The following is a 19561-nucleotide window of genomic DNA, read 5'->3' on the forward strand; positions in this document are numbered from 1 at the left end:
CCATTGCCATAATTAGTATCTCAAAACCTCTTTGGCTCCTTTATTTTTTAAGACCTTACTTAAATATAATTTAATTCTTTCCGAGACACTTTTTATACAATGCATTAGTGTTTTTAGATATTTAAACCCTATAAAATCAGCAGGACTTGGGATATTACACACGTTACAAACATGGAAACATAAGATGAGTAGCTAAGTTACAAAATAAAAACTTCTAAGGACCCAGCCTGAGCTAGAACACAGACCTTCTGGCTTTCAGGACTATCAGAGTCTTTTCTCAACTCCTGATCTCTGCTTCCTGTCTGCTCTCTTGCACAGTCCAGCATGGAAAGGAATTTATAAGAATATGTTCTATTTATTACAAAGTTTTAAATTCCACATTCTTAATCTTAAAATCAGCTGATTTTTAAAGTGTGTGTTTTCTCTTTCTCAAAAATCTCTTCCAAGCTTCCTAGAATAATCATTTAAGTCTGCAGCCATTTCAGCCATACTGGTAATATATTTAGAGTCTAAAGGGAATCTATAAATTTTTTCCATGAATTCTTCAGCAGGCAACCAAAATAAAAAATTTAAGTGTGCCATAGTTCCAAAATACTACTGTAGTCTCCAATCCTATTGGTTTCAAAGGGCAAAATAAAATAATTTTCAGCATTTCAGTCTTTGAGGTTACTATTCTTTCAAATTTCTGAAATAAAAATCTTTAAATTAAAATCTGTTTATTCTAATATTAAAGATTTTTCAAATTATCAATTTCTGTCATACATTCCTAATATATATTATGATTTTTAAAAGAAAAAAATCTTACTGTACTGTTGGCAAAGGCTGTTCCAACCATAAAGTAGAATACTCTAGGATGTAGCTCTAAAATATCTGAAGGTGACCAAAGGATCCACGCTGTAGACAAAATGAACAGCAAGCATGGAGAAAATAAGGGAACCATAGCTTCATAGACTGAATTGAGTTTCAAGGTGTTATTTTTATAGCTTCTGGAAAAAAAAAATCAAGTAATATAAAGAACATTATTACATATAAATTGCACAGTACTTGTACTGTAGTTTATAGTTTCCTTATTTATACACTTATTTTATACTCAAAATAATCTTGTGGCATAGACAGAACCAACATCATTAATCCCATTTAACAGACAGGCTAAGTGAGGATGAGAGAATTTAAATTTACAAAACTTGCTACCAAGTGGCAGGGCCAGGATTAGGACTGAAATCTTCTGACCTCTAATCCCATTTTTTTCTCTTTAAACCAAACTATCGACTGCTGTGCTAAGAATATAAAGATGAATAAAATTTGGACTTTGTTCTATGAGATATTCTAATGAGGGAAATAAGATGAACATAAAATACTAGAAGAGTACCTCAAAGTGCGGCTTTGACACAAAGTGATAGAGAACTTAGAGTGAGACAGAGCTCACATGAAAGACTCTGAGGTGCGACTGGAATACCACATCTCAATGTCTCTAAGCACACAGGAGGTTATACAATACACATCTGCTCAGCTGAACAGAGCTCCAAATTCCAGTCCTGCTTCCGCCATTGATCACACGACCTCGGGCAATATGTTGCCCAATCAGAGCCTCGTTGTTATAAAATGAGGAGAAAATGTAGAGAAATAATCTCTACATCCTTCAGAGCTTTAAACTGTATGGCTTCTATAAATGACTGCCAGCTCAAATAAATGAAGAAGATTAATAGAGCTTGGTTTAACATAAATAAGATTCTGCTACGCAGATTTGAGAGCTAAAGGATGAAGTGGGAAGTGTAAGAAAATGTTTCAACCAGAAGAAAAAGGAGCAAAGGAAAACAGTGGGAGCAAAATTACTAAGGAGAGAAAGAGCAAAATATATTCAGGACACAATAGGCAAATTCAGTGTGGCTGAGCAAAAGTGGAGAAGCACATAGATCAGAGAAATGAAACTCCACCTGAGCATCTCCCTTCTCCCCGCAACCCAGACAGGAACTTCTATAGAAGGGCTATTTAAGAAAAGTCAGCGCAGGTCCAGTTTGGTCCTAAACTACACACATTCAGAATTTTTATGATCTTGCTAAAAATTATTTTTTATTATTTATTTATTTTTTTTTTTGAGACAGAGTCTCGCTCTGTTGCCAAGGCTGGAGTGCAGTGGCGTGATCTCGGCTCACTGCAACCGCCACCTCCCAGATTCAAGCAATTCTCCTGCCTCAGCCTCCCGAGTAGCTACCATTACAGGCGTGTGCCACCACACACGGCTAATTTTTGTATTTTTAGTAGAGACGGGTTTCACCATGTTGGTCAGGCTGGTCTCGAACCCGACCTTGTGATCCGCCCGCCTCGGCCTCCCAAGTGTTGGGATTACAGGTGTGAGCCACTGCACCTGGCCTCGTTAGAAGACTATTTGATGAGTCCAAAACCGTAACAAAAGAACTAGTAGTTTTGTCCTGTGTTTGAAACGACTACATTAGCCACCATAGACATCCTAAACTACCTACCCCATTCTAGATTTAAAATATAGGTTTTGTGACCTTTTCAAAATGTCCTGACTCCAAAAGGAAAATAGATCCCTAAGTTCAGCTAACAACTGCTAAAACTTTTCATATTTCTTGCCCATTTAAAAAATAAAATACTTACCTGAAAAAGTTTAATAAACTCATTGGAAGAGTCACACATAACGCACAACCTAAAGGGAATAATTATTCAATTATTATGCTTATTCAAGAGCGATTATTACATTATCACTGAATCATGCAAAACAAATATGTTTAGACCCCAAAAATTTCAGATTCAAGTTTACTTCTGTAATAAAATTAAATACATTTATAAACATTTACAACAGGAAGAGTGGCAGTACAATTTGGTGATTCAGAGGGCAGACTCGAAGAACCAGCTGGGCCTCAATTTCAGTTGTACCATGAACTGATTATGGGACTTCAGGCAATTGGTGTTTTACTGCCTCAGTTTCCTTATTTATAAAATAGAGATAATAGTTGTACCAACCCCACAGAGCTTTGAGAAGTGAATGAGTTATGACATGTTAAGATACCTGGAACAGTATGGGGTACCGAAACTGCACAGTAAGCATGAGCTACTCAAAGGGGGAATCCTGTTGCTTCACATTTATTTTTTACCTTCCTAGCTTTTTTGTGTGTGTGTGTGTGTGTGTGTGTGGAAACAGGGTCTGGCTATATTCCAGGCTGGTCATGAACCACTGGGTAAAGCAATTCGCCTACGTCAGGCTTCTGAGCAGCTGAGATTACAAGCATGAGCCATCACACCCAGTCTTCCTAGCATTTTCAGTTTCTCCCCCTAGCTACTTCATTCGCACACTGCTTCTCTCCCCATAAACTTTAAAACAAAGATGGCCTTCCCAAGAAACCCTCCCATTGATTCTGCTGTCCTCACTATCTACTATCTTCTTCTGCTTTGTCTTATCATTTGCTAAACTTTTCAATTGTCCTCAATTTCTTAGCATTTTTTTATTCACTGTGTTCCAACTTTGCAGAAATTATACTCTTGAAATTTACCAAGCTTTCCTAATGTTCAAATTCAGTATCATTTTTTCATTCCTGACTCCTAAGTGAAATGCCTTGGTTGACTATCCACCAAACTGAAATTCTTTCTTTCCTTTGCCTTTGTGAGGCCATTCTCCCTATGTTTCCACTAGCCATCTCACCTTTTCATTCTGTGTTCTTTGTTGGCAATTCTACTTCCTGCATATTACTACCTGGGTGCCCCACTGTACTTATACTCTCTCTCTCTCTGAGAATCCTCTCTTAAAGCTCAACTACAAGCTTACAACAGATGACTGCAATATCTAGTTATGGACTCTTGGACAAACTCTAACAATTGAACTTCAGATTCCAGTTGTACAATGGGGATGGGTTGAACTATTTTCTAGTGTCCCTTACATCTTTAAAATTCTTTGATCCTATGATCTATAGTGATATAAGTTCCTAATTATTTTCTCTCTCAAACTCCAAATCAATATATCTGGCAAGCTGCTGGGCACTTCATTTGGATGTTCCATTGTCATGCAACATATTAGCCCCAGTTTGTCTCTTCCAGACACCTGGTGACTCTACTTGGTTTGAGGGTCAATGCAGCTATGGCCTTAAAGATTAAAGGCAGAAAACATTCCTTCTAAACAATTCCTAAGACATCTGGCTTAAAACAGAAGACTAGAACCCAACAGAAATCTTATCTCTAAAAAAGAATTACTCTGCTACTTCCAAGCCCAAGTAGAATAAAGTTCCCCAAATTAGACGAACTTAGAGGGAAAGGAAGGAGAAGACCACCTGAGGTCCTCAGTGTTCTCAGAAATTTTTAGCAGCTTACTCCATGTCAAGCTGGGAAGCACTGAAGGGCAGCCAAGTCTAAATGAATTAACGCAGAATTACTTGTAGCTCTGAGGTGTTGGAAATAGGCTGAGACAGACTAGCAAAAGATTTGCCACCAAGAGTAACTTTAGTTTTAAAAATCTTGTAATAACTATCTCAAGTATAGTGAGCATGTAGAAAGCCGGAGCTCTATACAGGCTGCCAAAGAGAAACGCTGCATCTTCTGCTTCTTCTTTATAGTACTTAATGTACTTTCTGAAATAAGTACTTAATTGTTAAATACTTATCTATGAAGCTCTATGTTTCAAGTAGAGAACAGTGATAAAGACCATATATATGTAGACCCGCTTTTCATCTTGCACAAGTGAAGGCCCAGACTTCATAATATAGGAAACTTAACAGCTAGAGAAAAATCAGAGTAGGATTTGTAAAAAAAAAAAAAAAAAAAAAAAAAGACAAACCGAAGGAGATACGATCCAAGGATAGCATGGTCATAAAAAATATTTTCGTTCCTCACATTTCCAGTTTATTTATTAAGTAGGTACTTCAATTAAAACCACCAAGACAAAAAGTACCTTAAGAAAAGTGAAAAAAAGAAACAATAATAGGGAAAACTATAATCTATATCAAAGGATTAATATATCTAATACACGAAGAGCTTCTAAAAATAAAGGAAATGGCCAACAACCCTATAGAAAAAAAAAATCTGCTTGAGAGATGTAAAATATGCAGAAAAAGACATACAAACGGCTCTTAAACACTAGAAAAGCTCATTCATAGTAAGAGAAAGGCAAATTAAAACTGTACAGACACATCATTTCTTACCTATCAGACTGGCAAAAAGTCAAACGTTTGACAATATACTATGTTGGTAAAAGTGTAAATTAACAAGCACTTTCATACACTGCTGGTAGGAACAGAAAATCACACAACCCATATGGAGGGGAATATGGGAATTTTAAGCAAAAGAGCACACATTTGTCCTCTACTAGCAATTCTACTTCTAGGGACCTCTTCCTCAACACCCTGGCAAAAATATGAAAAGACTGATGTACAAGACTATTCACTGCAGCAATCTGTACAACAGCAAAAACTGGACCTAACCCAAATGTCTATTGATAGGGGGATGGTTGGACACACTATGGTACATCCACACAATGAAGTGCCAGGCAGCTGTAAGAGGACTGAGGCGGCTCCTTATAGACCACTATGGAGTGATCGCTAGGATATACAATTAAGAGGGGGGAGGAAAAAAGGCACAGTATATAGTACAGTACATATAGAATGGAATGCTACCATGTATCTATGAAAGTGGGTGATAAAATGAAACACAAATATTTACTTATAATAAGAAAGAAACAATGAAAAGAAAAGCCATAAAATTAAAAACTAAGAATGGTTACCTCTGAGGAAAGAAAGGATCGGGTAACAACAGAAGCTAGACTTCTTTGAATATACCTCGTTCTGTAAATTTGACTTTGTTATCACAAGTATTTTACATAATTATAAACAAAAAATGAATTTTAAAAGAAAAAGTAATTCTTAAAGTAAAACAAATAAACCTAGATGTATAAATCCACGACTGGTGGCATAACCACAGAGTGGTGACTTTAAAATATAGTAAACTGATGGGACACACCTAGTGGGATAAGACGTAAGGATGAATAAAACTGCAAAAAAACAAAATCTTAATTTTCAGTTTTCCTCTGTTTGCTGATTTAGGTACTGTATTCAGAGACTGTTGTGAATAGTTCATGGAATAAAGCAAATGAGTATTCTGTGTCACTTAAAACCAAGGATTTTGTCATAGTTTAAAGAAGATAAAAATATAAGATCAATGAGGTTAAGTAAAAATTCTGTACTACCAAATTTGCTTTGGAATTATCAGTATGTATTTATGAAGTATTTTATCATAAAACTAAAAACTTGATTTCCTTACCTATCCACTGAATGAATGAATTCCTAAGCCATGTTAATCAATGTCTGTTAATATTATTAGGTGAAGTCTAACCCTTAATAGTTTAAGGTAGCAGGTTAAAATATATATATATATATATATTTGCAGCAGATGGAACAGACATACAAAACCTGAACCCGCTACATGCCTCCTAATGTGATGCAATAGGAAGACCAGTACCTAATAACATTGTTCCCCAGCATGCCCCCCGACCCCCAAAATTAAACCTGCATCAAAATAAGCTCACAGATCTAATTATTGTTTACAGGAAAAGTGAGGGGCAGAGGAACATGTTAACGCCATGAGACCGCAACCAGGAAAATGCAGAATCTAAGAATTCTATTGGCCAAATGGCCTACTTTCTTCCATACATAAACTTCAAAGAAAAAATACGGAAAAGCTACATAGATTAAAAGAAATTTTTTAAAACTTATTTATTTAGTTATTTATTTTAAAGACAGAGTTTTGCTCTTCTCACCCAGGCTGGCAATGGTGCAATCTTGACTCACTGCAACCTCCACCTCCCAGGTTCAAGCGATTCTCCTGCCTCAGCCTCCCGAGTACCTGGGATTACAGGCATACGCCACCACACCTGGCTAATTTTGTATTTTTAGTAGAGACCACATTGGCCAGGCTGGTCTCAAACTCCTGACCTCAGATGATCAGCCTGCCTTGGCCTCCCTAAAGTACTGGGATTATAGGTGTGAGCCACCGCACCCAGCCAGATTAACAGAAATTTAAAAGGCATACCAACCAAAGGCAATGTATAGGTACTTGGCAGCTATAGAAACACATCAATTGTGGTTCTTTTACAGAAATCCTTATCATTTAGAGATACACAATGAAATATTTATGGATGAAAAGAAATGATATCTGGGATTTGCTTTAAAATAATCTAAAGGAAGGAAGGCATCTGTTAATGATGGCATAAAAAGGTAGGACAATTCTTCTCACAAATGATGATTAAAAACCAGACAAAAATATTTAAAACAACTACTTGAAGGTACTAGAAAATACTGAAGGACAGACAGAAATTCAAGAAGCATTTACACTTGAAACACTGGGGAACAACTCTGAGTTCATCATGGCTTGCCTACCCCCTGTCCCAGACCAGATGATGGAAAGCCACAGTCTTCCTTACCAGCTTGTGGAAGCAGATAATAGATTCAGAGCAGCAGAGGAACTAGAAAGCAGGGTGGGGGATATTGTAGAAGAGAGAGATGCAGAAGGGTTGAGATTCTAAATCTGAGTATATGCTCTGCCCAGATTCCTGGGTGGATGCTAAACTAAGCAAGCAAATTGGAGACGCCACAGAACATAGTGAAAGAGAAGGCAGAAAGAGGGAGATGCTGTGCTTGAAAGACAGAGGTGTTCTTGGTGAGATGTGAGTCTGTTGTGTCTCTCACTAAGTGTGTTCCCAACCCACACTCAGACTGGGCTGAAGAAGGCAGAGCCCCTACTGGCTTGAGGGTTGGGGACAGAACACAATTGCTGGAAGAGCAGCCGAAGATTCAGATGGGAAAACCACAGAAGCAAAAAAATCACAGAGAGGTGAGCGCCAAAATCTCAGTACTGACTTTGCCCAAATCTTTGGCTGACCACTAAACTACACAGACACAAAGGAGACCCCCAAGAGACCTGGCTAAAAAAGCAGCAGCTAAAAGCTGAAAATAACCAAACAGAGACAAGAGCTACTATACAATGTGATGGGACAAATTTCTTCATCTGTGTCCAAACAAGTTAAATGCCTATCAGAACAAAAAACCAAAAATACTCAGAGCAGAACAGATTATAGTCTCCACAAATGTAATCTATAATATCCAGTTTTCAACCAAAAAAAAAAAAAAATTGCTAGATATGCAAAGAAATAGAAAAAAAAAGCAGTCAACAGAAAATGACTCTTAAGTGGGCCCAGATGTTGGACTCAGTAGACAGACTTTAAAGCAGCAATTTTAAATATGTTCAAAGAACTAAAGGAAAATATGATGATAATAATGAACAGAAGAATCTCAACAGAGAAATGGAAAGTTTAAAAACCAAATGGAAATTCTACAGCTGAAAAGTACAATAACTTTTTTTTTTTTTTTTGAGACAGGGTCTGACTCTGTTGCCCAGGCTGGAGTACAGTGGCACAATTACAGCTCACTGCAGCCTCAACTTCCTGGGCTCAAGTGATCCTCCTGCCTCAGCCTCCCAAGTAACTGGGACTACAGGCATGCACCACCATATTCGGCTTAATTTTTCTATTTTTTTATAGAGACGTGATCCCACTATGTTACCCAGCCTGGTCTTGACTTCCTGGCCTCAAGCAATCCTCCCACCTCAGCCTCTCAAAGTGCTGGGACTACAGGTGTGAGCCACCGCACCCAGGGAAAAGCACAATAACTTAAATGAAAGATTTCCTAGATGGGCTCAACAGCATATTGGAGATGGCAGAAGAAAAAAAAAAAGCAATGAATTTAAAGATAGATGAATAAAAGTTATCCACTACAAAGAATAAAGAGATTAAAGAAAACTTAATAAAGCTGCAGAAAATTACTTTTAGGACAGTATCAGGCAAACCTGTGTAACACACATGTAAGTGGGATCCCAGAAAAGAGGAGAGAAGGGAAGAAAAAATATCTCAAGAAGTGAAACTGTGACTGAAAACTTCACACATTCAGTCAAAAATACTTACAGGTCCAACAGAGTCAACAGCTCAACAAATACCAAGAAAGACAAACACAAAGAAAACCACACCTAGGTACATCATAGTCAAACTTCTGAAAGTCAAAGATAAAAAGAGAACCTTGAAAGCAACAAGAGAAAAATAATACATTACAGAGTGACAATGATATATGAGCTGACTCAGAAACAATGGATGTCAAAAGACATTAAAATGATATATTCAAAATGCCAAAAGAAAAAATTCAGGCAAAATCAGTACACTTTCACGTAAGTAAAAAGAGAGAATAAACTGCTACCAGACCTGCACTATAAAAAAACCTAAAGGAAGTCCTTCAAACTTCTGGGAAAGAACAGCACATGGTAGGTCAAATATAAGGCAAATATGTCAGTAAGTAAATAAACTGTATATTATAACACAACCCGGGGGCTAAGCAGGGGGCTAAAGAGTACTAGTGCATTTCAAACAAGATTGGCACTGGTATTGAAAATAGTTGAGACTGGGTAATAGTACATAGGGGTTTATTATATAAAAGTAGAAACATTATAAAGAAAATTATGTGCCTATTAGAGTACACACTTAACATTAAAAAATATGTCTCATATGCCAGAGGATTCTGTCTTATCTAAATTTAACATTTAAATGTAACATGCAGGAAACCTGCCATGGGACAATCAAAAGGGTCACTACATAATTGGAGAAGAAAAATAGCCTTTTTGAGGTAAAGAAAAAACAGTTTATACAGGTATCAAAAATGAACATTTGATAGATTTCAAGATAGCTCCTAAAATATGTACAGTCTAGAGCTACAGAAAAAAGCCCAAACCACTCCTTTTCTGAAAGCCAGTGCCTAATATGCCATCTTCTAAACAGTTTCTAAGTCTTACCTAATTCCCATTCCATTACCAAGGTTCACCAAATGGGAAAGGGTTATTTTTTATTTATTCTTTTTTTTTTTTTTTTTTTGAGACAGGGTCTCGCTCTGTCACCCAGGCTGGAGTGCAGTGGCACATGCGATCACAGCTCACTGGGCTCCGGTGATCCTCTGACCTCAGCCTCTCAGGTAGCTAGCATTACAGGTGCACGCACCACGCCTGATTAACTTTAGTTTTTTCTAGAGACAGGGTTTCACTATGTTGCCCAAGCTGGTCTCAAACCCCTGGGCTCAAGAGATTCTCCCACTTCGGCCTCCCAAAGTGCTGGAATTACAGGCATTAGCCACTGTGCGTGGCCTATTTTTTAGATAAGAGAACAGAACACAGGACATAGCCCACACATATACCTTTTTACTTCTACAAAGGTTCTCAGTGCCACTCCTGGGGCCCCTAAACAACCATCTAGATTTCTCTTTACCTCGTTCCATACCACTAATACCCTCTCCACTCAATCATCCTACAGATATCCGCTTCAGCTAAAATCAAAACAGAAAGATTACTACCATAAAAAGTCTTTAGCAATCAGTGGGTTAAGAAAGAGGATATCTGAGAGGAATAGAAGCTTAATTTTTTGAGTGGATATGTTATAAAATAATCTCTACATTTCATCTGTCCTGTATTTCATACAAACTAGTAATTTTCAACTTTGAGATAAATATAAAACCTATACCAAATGTGGACCCTCCAATACAGCCTAGGTTAATTTGAATAGTCACTTTATCAGGCTTATGTGATCTATTTTGGTATTTCCCTCTGATTAGAAATAGCTGATGCTGAACAAAAAAACCCCAAAAACAGAGAAACCTTATTTTTCTTAATGGTTAGGCTGAAATCCTACAAGGTTGTAGGGTTGTTCTGCTTCCTGGAGGTTTTGTGAGGCAAAGGGTGTTGTTGCTTGTTATAGTCAAATACAGGCTCTTTTGATAACAAAGTGATGGTTAAAACAGGCTTCAACATGGAGCTTCTTACCAATAATCATTGCAGTGAATAGGTCTCTATATAAGAAATTAAACAGGAAAGGTTCATACCAGGCCTCAACTCCCACAACTGCAGTCACTATGTAGACAAAAGAAATAGTCTGGAAGGAAAATGCAGACAAAAGCATACAGAAGCATTAACGCTAGAAAGATCAGGAGTCACCATGCTTTATGCAGCATTAAGTCAAGTCAAACAGTTTTAGTAAAGGCAAGAAGTATGCTTATATTTGGTATGTGGCAAGTCTTCTTACCTTTAAAAATACAATCCTTTGGCCGGGCGTGGGGGCTCATGCCTGTAATCCCAGCGCTCTGGGAGGCCAAGGTGGGCAGATCACCTGAGGTGTCAGGAGTTCTAGACCAGCCTGACCAACATGGAGAAACCCCATCTCTACTGAAAATACAAAATTAGCCAGGCGTGGTGGCGCATGCCTGTAATCCCAGCTACTCGGGAGGCTGAGGCGGAAGAATTGCCTGAACCCAGGAGGCAGAGGTTGCAGTGAGCCGAGATCACGCCATTGCACTCCAGCCTGGGCAACAATAGCAAAATTCCGTCTCAAAAAAAAAAAAAAGATACAATCTGTTAGCCAACAATGCTATAAAATAACTAACTTCTAGACAATGCAAGCAACTGGCCATCATTTGGAGCACTTTAACAGCAACTCATAAATTGGTTAAGTTGTAAGATGATCCAAATTTACCCACCCAACCACTTCCTTCAAGAAACACTCCAACTTCTGATTTCTTTACTGGAGACTTAGGTGCAAATGGGCAAAATGGCAACACAAAAAGCTGGGATTCAAAGGCAGGGAGAGTTAACAGCAAGGCCATTAAAGTAAGAAAAAAGAAATCTCTCTACACACTGAAAAGGTGGCAATGAACACAAAAAGCCAACCATTCAATTATATGTGCATATCGTTCTTTCCAAAATCAAGAGTTCAAATGAACATGCAATAACATTAAGAAATGGTTAAATTTTTGGTGTAATACTGGCATTGTGATTGTTTTTTTAAAGGAAGCTTTTATCATTTAGAGATATATAGCAAAGTATTTATCATATAATATCAGAAATTTCCTTTAAAATAATTGAGAAGGGTCGAGCACGGTGGCTCATGCCTGTAATCCTAACACTTTGGGAGGCCAAGGCAGGAAGATCACTTGAGGTCAGGAGTTAGAGACCAGCCTGGCCAACATAGTGAAACCCTGTCTCTACTAAAAATATAAAAATTAGCCAGGCGTGATAGTGGGTGCCTGTAATCTCAGCTACCGGGAGGCTGAGGCAGAGAATCACTTGAACCCAGGAGGCAGAGGCTGCAGTGGGCCGAGATTGCGCCACTGCACTCCAGCCTGGGTGACAGAGTAACCTCCACCTCAAGAACCAAAACAAAACAAAAATAAATAAAATAATTGAGGAAGGGCTCAGGGATGTTATACATGAAACGAGGCTGACCACGTGTGCTAACTGCTGAAGCTAAGCAATGGGTACATTAGGGTCTATTCTCTCTACTTTTTCTTAACTATTCTCTCTACTTTACTATTCACTATTCTATTTTTGAAATTTTCCATAAATAAAAATAAAAAATTTTTAAGTACATATCAATTCTAATCAAAAAAGCCTAAGAGCAATAAATATGCAATGACAAAAGCTTTCCAAAAGTATCATGGTAATATTGAAAATTTAAGGTAGAACACATACTTACCACCTGGCTAATGTCATATCCCCATGGCAGGAAAAGAATCCCTGTGTTATACTTTTCCCAGTGGGACAGGATGAAGGAAAACAAAACTACCCATAGCAGGAGATAAAGAACAAAAACACTGACACCAGTTGATCCTCTTCCAAAGATGGAATAAACAGTTACAACAAAGTAAACACATGACCAACTATCCAGGCCATGATCAAAAAGCTCCCCTAAGGGAGTGCTAGAATTGGTTCTGCGAGCTTGCTTTCCATCCACACCATCTGCAGCAAAAACAAACCACAGGAAAAGTTCAACATATGCACCAGGATGGAGAAAGTCTTCTTTAATAAACTGGAGGAAAAAACAAAACAAATCAGCTTATCACAGGAATGTTAAGTATAGCTATCAGCCGGTACTATAAAAATCTAATTATTTAATTCTACACTTCAAAGAGTTCAGGGCCAGGCACAGTGTCTCACACCTGTAATCCCCACACTTTGGGAGGCCAAGGCAGGAGGATCACTTGAGCCCACAAGTTTGAGACCAGCCTGGGCAACATAGCGAAACTCTGTCTTTACAAAAAATTTAAAAATTAGCCAGGCATGGTGGTGCGCAGCTGTAGTTTCTGCTACTCAGGAGGCTGAGGTGGGAAGATTGTTTGAGCCCAGGAGTTTGAACCTGCAGTGAGCTATGATCATGCCACTGCATTCCAGTCTGGGCAACAGAGCGAGATCCTGCCTCTAAAAAAAATTTTAAACAAAAAACAAAGATTTCAGAAATAAAATATATAATTTTTCAAAGTTTAATCTAAAAATCAAAATGTCATATTACACTGAATGGTGTCAATTTTAGATCTGAGAAAGTCGCATTTTAGTTGGAGTCTGAATACCTCCAAATCTATGGAACAATTGGGTTGTTTTACTAGCTACAAATTCTCAAGCTTCCAGCGAACATGCCATAGTAATTCATCACAACTTATCTCACCCCTCCTTGCTCTAGGACCCAAAAGTACTTCAGTCACAACATCTATTCTATCCTGTTTGAAATCATAATCACTTCTTTATAGATCTACTGCCTCCATAATTTTAAATGCTTTCAGAAAATGCACACAGTGGATATTCAGCAAATATAAGAATTGAATTTACTGAAACCAATGCACTATTCTTGGTGCTACAAGGATTGGAAGAATCTTAGAATAAACTGTGCCCTCAGAGAATTTACAATTGAGATAGGAACAGGCCAGGTGGGGTGGCTCACGCCTATGATCCCAGCACTTTTGGAGGCCAAGGGAGGAGGATCCCCTGAGGTTAGGAGTCCAAGATCAGCCTGGCCAACATGGCCAAACCCTGTCTCTACTAAAAATACAAAAACTTAGCCGGGGATGGTGCGCACCTGTAATCCCAGCTACTCGGGAGGCTGAGGCAGGAGAATCGCTTGAACCCAGGAGGCGGAGGTTGCAGTGAGCTGAGATCACACCATTGCACTCCAGCCTGGGCAACAAGAGCGAAACTCTGTCTCAAAAATAAAAAAGAGAAAGGAACAAAACATGATAATAAAGGTATGGTATATCACAAACCATAAAAGAGTACAGATAAGGGAAAGGTTCTCTTTAGGCTAAGATAATCTAGAATGGCTTTTCAGGCAGGTGAAATCTGAGTAGAGGACATAAAGAATGGGTTGGATTTCAGCCGATAAGAGATAAAGAAGTATGTCATTTCAAGAGGAGGGAATGCTATCAGCAAAACACACCAGGGTGGAAAAGCACAATGCATGTTCAGAAAATGCCAAGAACCTTAGTTTGACTAGAGACTAGCATGTGAAGAGTGAAGTATATAAAAAGGTCAAAAAGGAGGTTTGAGCCAGTTTAAAAGTTGTAGGGAATATGGGCAGTTACTAAAGGTATCTGAATAGAGAAATGACAAGAATGAAAGCAATGCTTCAGGAAGAGGCACCTGACGGTGTGAATGACAGGCTGGAGAGAGGGACACTAATTAGTAGGCCTAACTGAGATGAAATGCAGTAGGAATGAGAAGCTGGTGGTAGGTGAGATCGAGGAAATAAAAATGATAAAATGCAGCAAAAGATGAGGCATAAGGCCTAAGGACAAGAAGAGAATCTCCAGTTTCTATTCTGGGTAACGAAGATAGTGGTAGTGTTAATAGAAAAAAGGAAGTCAGAATAAGCAGCAAGACTGACAGACAAGATGCAGAGTACAATTTTAGATACTGAAATTGAAATGTTAGTGAGATATCCACATGGTAATGTCAAGGAACTCAATCCAAGGGTACTTATTAGGAACTCAGAACACAGATGAGGGCTAGATATAAACATGAGACTCTTAACTAAGACTGTAGAGTGAGAATCACCATTACCAAGGGAATGAGGAGAAAGCCAGAGTTTAGGATAAAGCACAGTGGAACACCTTCATTTTACAGGCAGAAACAGAAGAGCCTGTTAGAGACAGCCTGTCTCACTGAATTGTACAATTTTTCCCCCAAAAGAAACAGTTTTGTTAACTAAGTGCATTAGAATTAGACTAATTGAAAAAATTCAGATTAAGGAATTAAAAACTCCTATAATTACTGTTAATCCTGCTCACCAAAGTATATTCCCCAGTGCCTAGATCAGTCTGTGGCATAATATATTGTTGAAGACTATATGAAAAGATGAATCCCAAACTCCCTATCCAAATACTACAGATTTCTGTTATACAGAGTTGGGAAAGTTTTTGCCCTGAAGTAGCTAAAATATTCCCAGAAAGTCTTTTCTCATTATTTACTGGCTTAACAATTTCCCATTTTCAATGTAACTCCTATGCAGTTACTACAATACTGAATTCATAAACTATGTATTAATTAGGTTTTATACATTTTCTCACTACACCCATTCCATCTCCACAAGTCTGAGGTCCAGATATGCTTTAGAATTTTTTTTTCTTAAAAAGGTAATTCAGGGCATATATCATATATTATCAGAGACTCCCCAGTAGGACATAGAGCAGCATCCTGTGATCAAACATCTTAGTATTTCTGCAGCAAAATGTCATGAATAGTCACACTAGGTAGAATAAAGATTATAAACTGCTTCATGTTCGTTCAAGACTGGTTTGCAACAAATAGTTCATGTCAGGCCAGAGTTTTTGCCAGAAAACTGTGGGCCTAGAACAAGTAGATGGTACATCAAAAGGATCTTACGTGTGTTGTCAAAAGTCAGAGCTCACGGCCACTCTCAACTTTTCCCTATTCCTCTCAGCAGTCCTTGGCAACCAAATCCTTCAGCAGCACTTAAAGACCTGCTCATCTTTAATAACAAATGCACAAAAACCTCTGCCTAAATATGTAGCTTTTAACTAGGCTTTCCCCTAATTCTTCTAGACGTCACTGATTTCTTCCTTCTCCAAACTCTTGCAGCTCTGGTCAGCATGACATCTACCATATCAGCATTTAATCGTGTAGCAGGTTATGCTGGTTTTATGAGAACAAGTCATTTTATCTGAAGAGATCTAAGCAACTTCAAGTCAGGGTCTGCTATTTTACATGTATTTAAAAACTATGTACTGAGTGTCTACGATACTGGGGATACAGTAGTTAACAACGCAGTACTCACTTTCACACAACTTAACGTTTTAGTTAGAAAAGGGAGATAACAAACAAGCAGGCAAGTAAATAGATAACATGTTACATGGTTTTAAGTGCTATGGAGAAAAATAAAGCAGGGAAGGAGAGAAGAATGCAGGACAAGCCATGCAGATAATCCTAATGAAAAGCATTCTTGGCAGGACAGACAGTATGGTCTAGCACAGTAGGCCTCCCGCCCACTCCCTGACCATTCCCTCTACCAAAACAGAATTGATCACTTCCTTATTTGTTCTCCCACTGTGTTCTATCATACTATTTTTTAATTATTACATATGACAGTATTGCTTCCCAAACTTAAGCAAAAATGACATCTTATTCCAGAGGTTGGTAAATATCTTTTAAAGGCTGCATGATAAATATTTTAGGCTTTGCAGGCCATACAGTCTTTGTTGCAACTATTCAACTGTGTCTTTATCGCAGGAAAGCAGCCATAGACAATATATAAAGGAATGAGCATACATGTGTGCCAGTAAAACTTTACTAACAAAAATAGGCTACACACCAAATTTGGCCCTCAAGTAGTAGTTTACCAACTCTTATCTTATTCTGTGAATCCCTCGCAATGAATGACAAAATTTTTTGTAGAGAAACTCAAAAACATATTTATCAATTTGAACAGGATACTAATAAACTCTAGTTAAAATGAATTAAGCACAGGAGAAAATGTTATTTTAATACATGGCTATCCTTGCTGATTCACCAGTCACTGACTATAGTAAGTATTTACCAATTCCTTACCTAGAGTGTAGGCTACGAAGTTGAGGATGCCCACTACAATCCAAACCCAGTCAGGCACGTGCTTGTGACCTGGTGCTGAAAAGGAAAGCAACTAAGATTTTAATACAGTTTAAGTACAGTATTTCTTACCATAGCATATACTGACAGTGAGAAGTGCTGCTATTTGTTCATTAGAAGTTAAAGTACTTTACAATATATTTTGAATCCCGAATTAGGTAAATAATATCAGGAAACTGATAAAACCAAAAAAGCAACTTCCCAGCCCCTCACAAACAGTAAGCAGTTATTTTGAGCTTTTATCGTAACTCAAGACTGAGTGTTCACCCTTACTTGAAAATAAATAATTTTCATGTGCCTACAATGAAAAATAATATATTTTTGGAATTTAAAAACTAATTTCATTTAATCTAATTCTTGTTGTTTATGACTGTATTACAAACTTGTATTGAGCCTTCACCTTATCCTTTCCTATACTATTAATTAGCTAAACAAAAGACCTTTTAATTTGGGTATAGATAGATCACCTCAACTGAATGATTTGGGCATCAGAATCATTCTGAAATATCTAGAGCTCACTTTTTCCCCTAAGACAAAACAACTGAGAATCAGAAAGTCTGGGTTCTAGTCCTGGCTTTGTAATCAACCAGCAGTGTAACCTTGAATGTATCATTTAATCTCTCCCATCTTGTATTTTCCAAATATTTTGGGAACAGATGGTTTATCTGGTCCTTGAACTTATATGATTTGGGGAGATATATGTAACATTTACATATGTTTGATGCTCTTAATAACTAAGTAAATAATCTTATTTAGAGTTGTCAAAGAAAATAGTATTTCTAGTTACAAAGACACATTCTTTAGGGTGTCCTGAGGATTAAAATACAAAAAATAAAAATAAAAATAAAAAAATTTTTAAAAGCCCACAATACCCAAACAATGCTTAACAAAATTTAATCTTACTCTTTATTCATGTGTATTTTATGATCTTCTCATGCTTCAGAGTTGGCATTTCCAACTTCAATTAACATTTTATTACATGTACAGAAGCTATGGCTAAAAGTTTCAGTAAAGTTCAGCATATGTATACTTTTAATATTCAGAATTTCTATAGTATCAAAAGTCTTGGCCAGGCGCAGTGGCTCACATCTGTAATCCCAGCACTTTGGGAGGCCAAGGCGGGTGGATCATTTGAGGTCAGGAGTTCAAGACCCGCCTGGCCAACATGGTGAAATCCCGCTCTACTACAAATACAAAAATTAGCTGGGCATGGTAGTGCATGCCTGTAGTCCCAGCTACTCAGGACGCTGAGGCAGCAGAATCGCTTGCACCTGGGAGGCAGAGGTTTCAGTGAGCCAACATGGCGTCATTGTATCCAGCCTGGGCGACAGAGTGAGACTCCGTCTCAAAAAAAAAAAAAAGTCTTAAGTGTTTGAAACTCCAAATTTTTCTACTAAAACAATGTTGTCAGTGGTACTCAGTTTCTCCAGGTCAGTCCAGAAAAGTCTGCTGAACTCATACACAGATGAATTATAACACTAACACTCCTGACTACATCATTTCTAAGTATTACTGTTGGAAAATTCTCTTACAATGCAAAAAATGCCCATCTATCTCCAACTTTCTATTCCTCTCAATGCAATCAACTGACTGAACAATAAAAACAAAACTTGTCTCCAACTATTCCCTCCTCATCCCAATTCTTTGGCCTGGGGCAGAAGCTGGGTGTGAAACAGAGTGAAGATAAAACGGGTGAGAGAGACGATGTTGGAGCAGAGGGCAGAAGCAGGCTGACCACTGGCTCCAAAAGTGCCTCCTTCCTCTCTTCCTCAATAAGGGTCCAGACTTAGCAATAAATACTTAAGGTCTAAGTATCATTTTCAGAGGAAACTAGGAGTCATTCAAGTCAAGTAGGGATGCAGGGAAGAAGGAAAGACAATCACATTTCCTTCAGAAGAAAGGGGATTTTTCTTTCATGACTAGAAAAGGAGAAGGGATATTCCTAGAGCTGACAGGTAAACTGAACCCTGTTTGTATTCATTTTTAGGCAAAGTTTTGAGTCTTAATTTTCCACCTTCATGTAAACCCAATTATTCTTTATCTGCCAAAACCTCACTGCTTTTTTTAGACAACATATCTAATTCAATAGGCAAGATGATGCCATTATACTATTCAAAATTTTTTGGAAATATGAACATTTTAACAAAACCAGAAAATAAGCAACCACATTTCATTTTTCTCTACTCAGACATTTTAAATTTTCTAATAAAGTAATATTCTTACCTGAGGCATAAAAGTCAGGATCAAAGTATGCCATTAGCAGAAAATTGAATACAACCAGCAGAAAGCCAGAAAAAGTTATCAGATTGGGTGCCAGCCAAGTAGGAAATACCTATTTTTGCAAAATAATTATAAAATAATTAAAATAGAGGAATCTCTGTCCAATATATACTACAACATGCAAACTGAAGTCATAATAAAAGCTATAAATTTGAAAGATCATATGGAGAAGTTATAGACATTAACACGTAAACGATAATCTCCATTAGCATTCTTTCTTCCATCCTCTATTTTTTAACTAACTCTGTAATCAGCAAACTTCTATAATCATAACATTGTCTATTTTAGAAAAATTTTAAAAGGGATTTTA

The 19561-nt window shown here is 37.6% G+C and overlaps 1 protein-coding gene across 2 annotated transcripts in view; it reads right to left on the reverse strand.

The window, feature by feature from the left end:
* The window catches only part of SELENOI (selenoprotein I), a 48581-nt gene that overhangs the window by 9994 nt on the left and 19026 nt on the right, over nt 1-19561 (reverse strand). The window contains exons 3-8 of one of the 2 annotated variants that reach the window (XM_054475280.2): nt 19195-19303; nt 16915-16989; nt 12557-12819; nt 10852-10960; nt 2620-2668; nt 806-986 (exon numbers count right to left, since the gene is read on the reverse strand). In XM_054475280.2, the coding sequence (XP_054331255.1) occupies nt 806-986; nt 2620-2668; nt 10852-10960; nt 12557-12819; nt 16915-16989; nt 19195-19303 (786 nt within the window). Of the gene's footprint in view, nt 1-805; nt 987-2619; nt 2669-10851; nt 10961-12556; nt 12820-16914; nt 16990-19194; nt 19304-19561 lie in introns of those variants that run through there. The other variant, XM_054475282.2, reaches the window with a different exon arrangement.

This window comes from Pongo pygmaeus, chromosome 12 (genome assembly GCF_028885625.2).
Source record: "Pongo pygmaeus isolate AG05252 chromosome 12, NHGRI_mPonPyg2-v2.0_pri, whole genome shotgun sequence".
Lineage (NCBI taxonomy): Eukaryota > Metazoa > Chordata > Mammalia > Primates > Hominidae > Pongo > Pongo pygmaeus.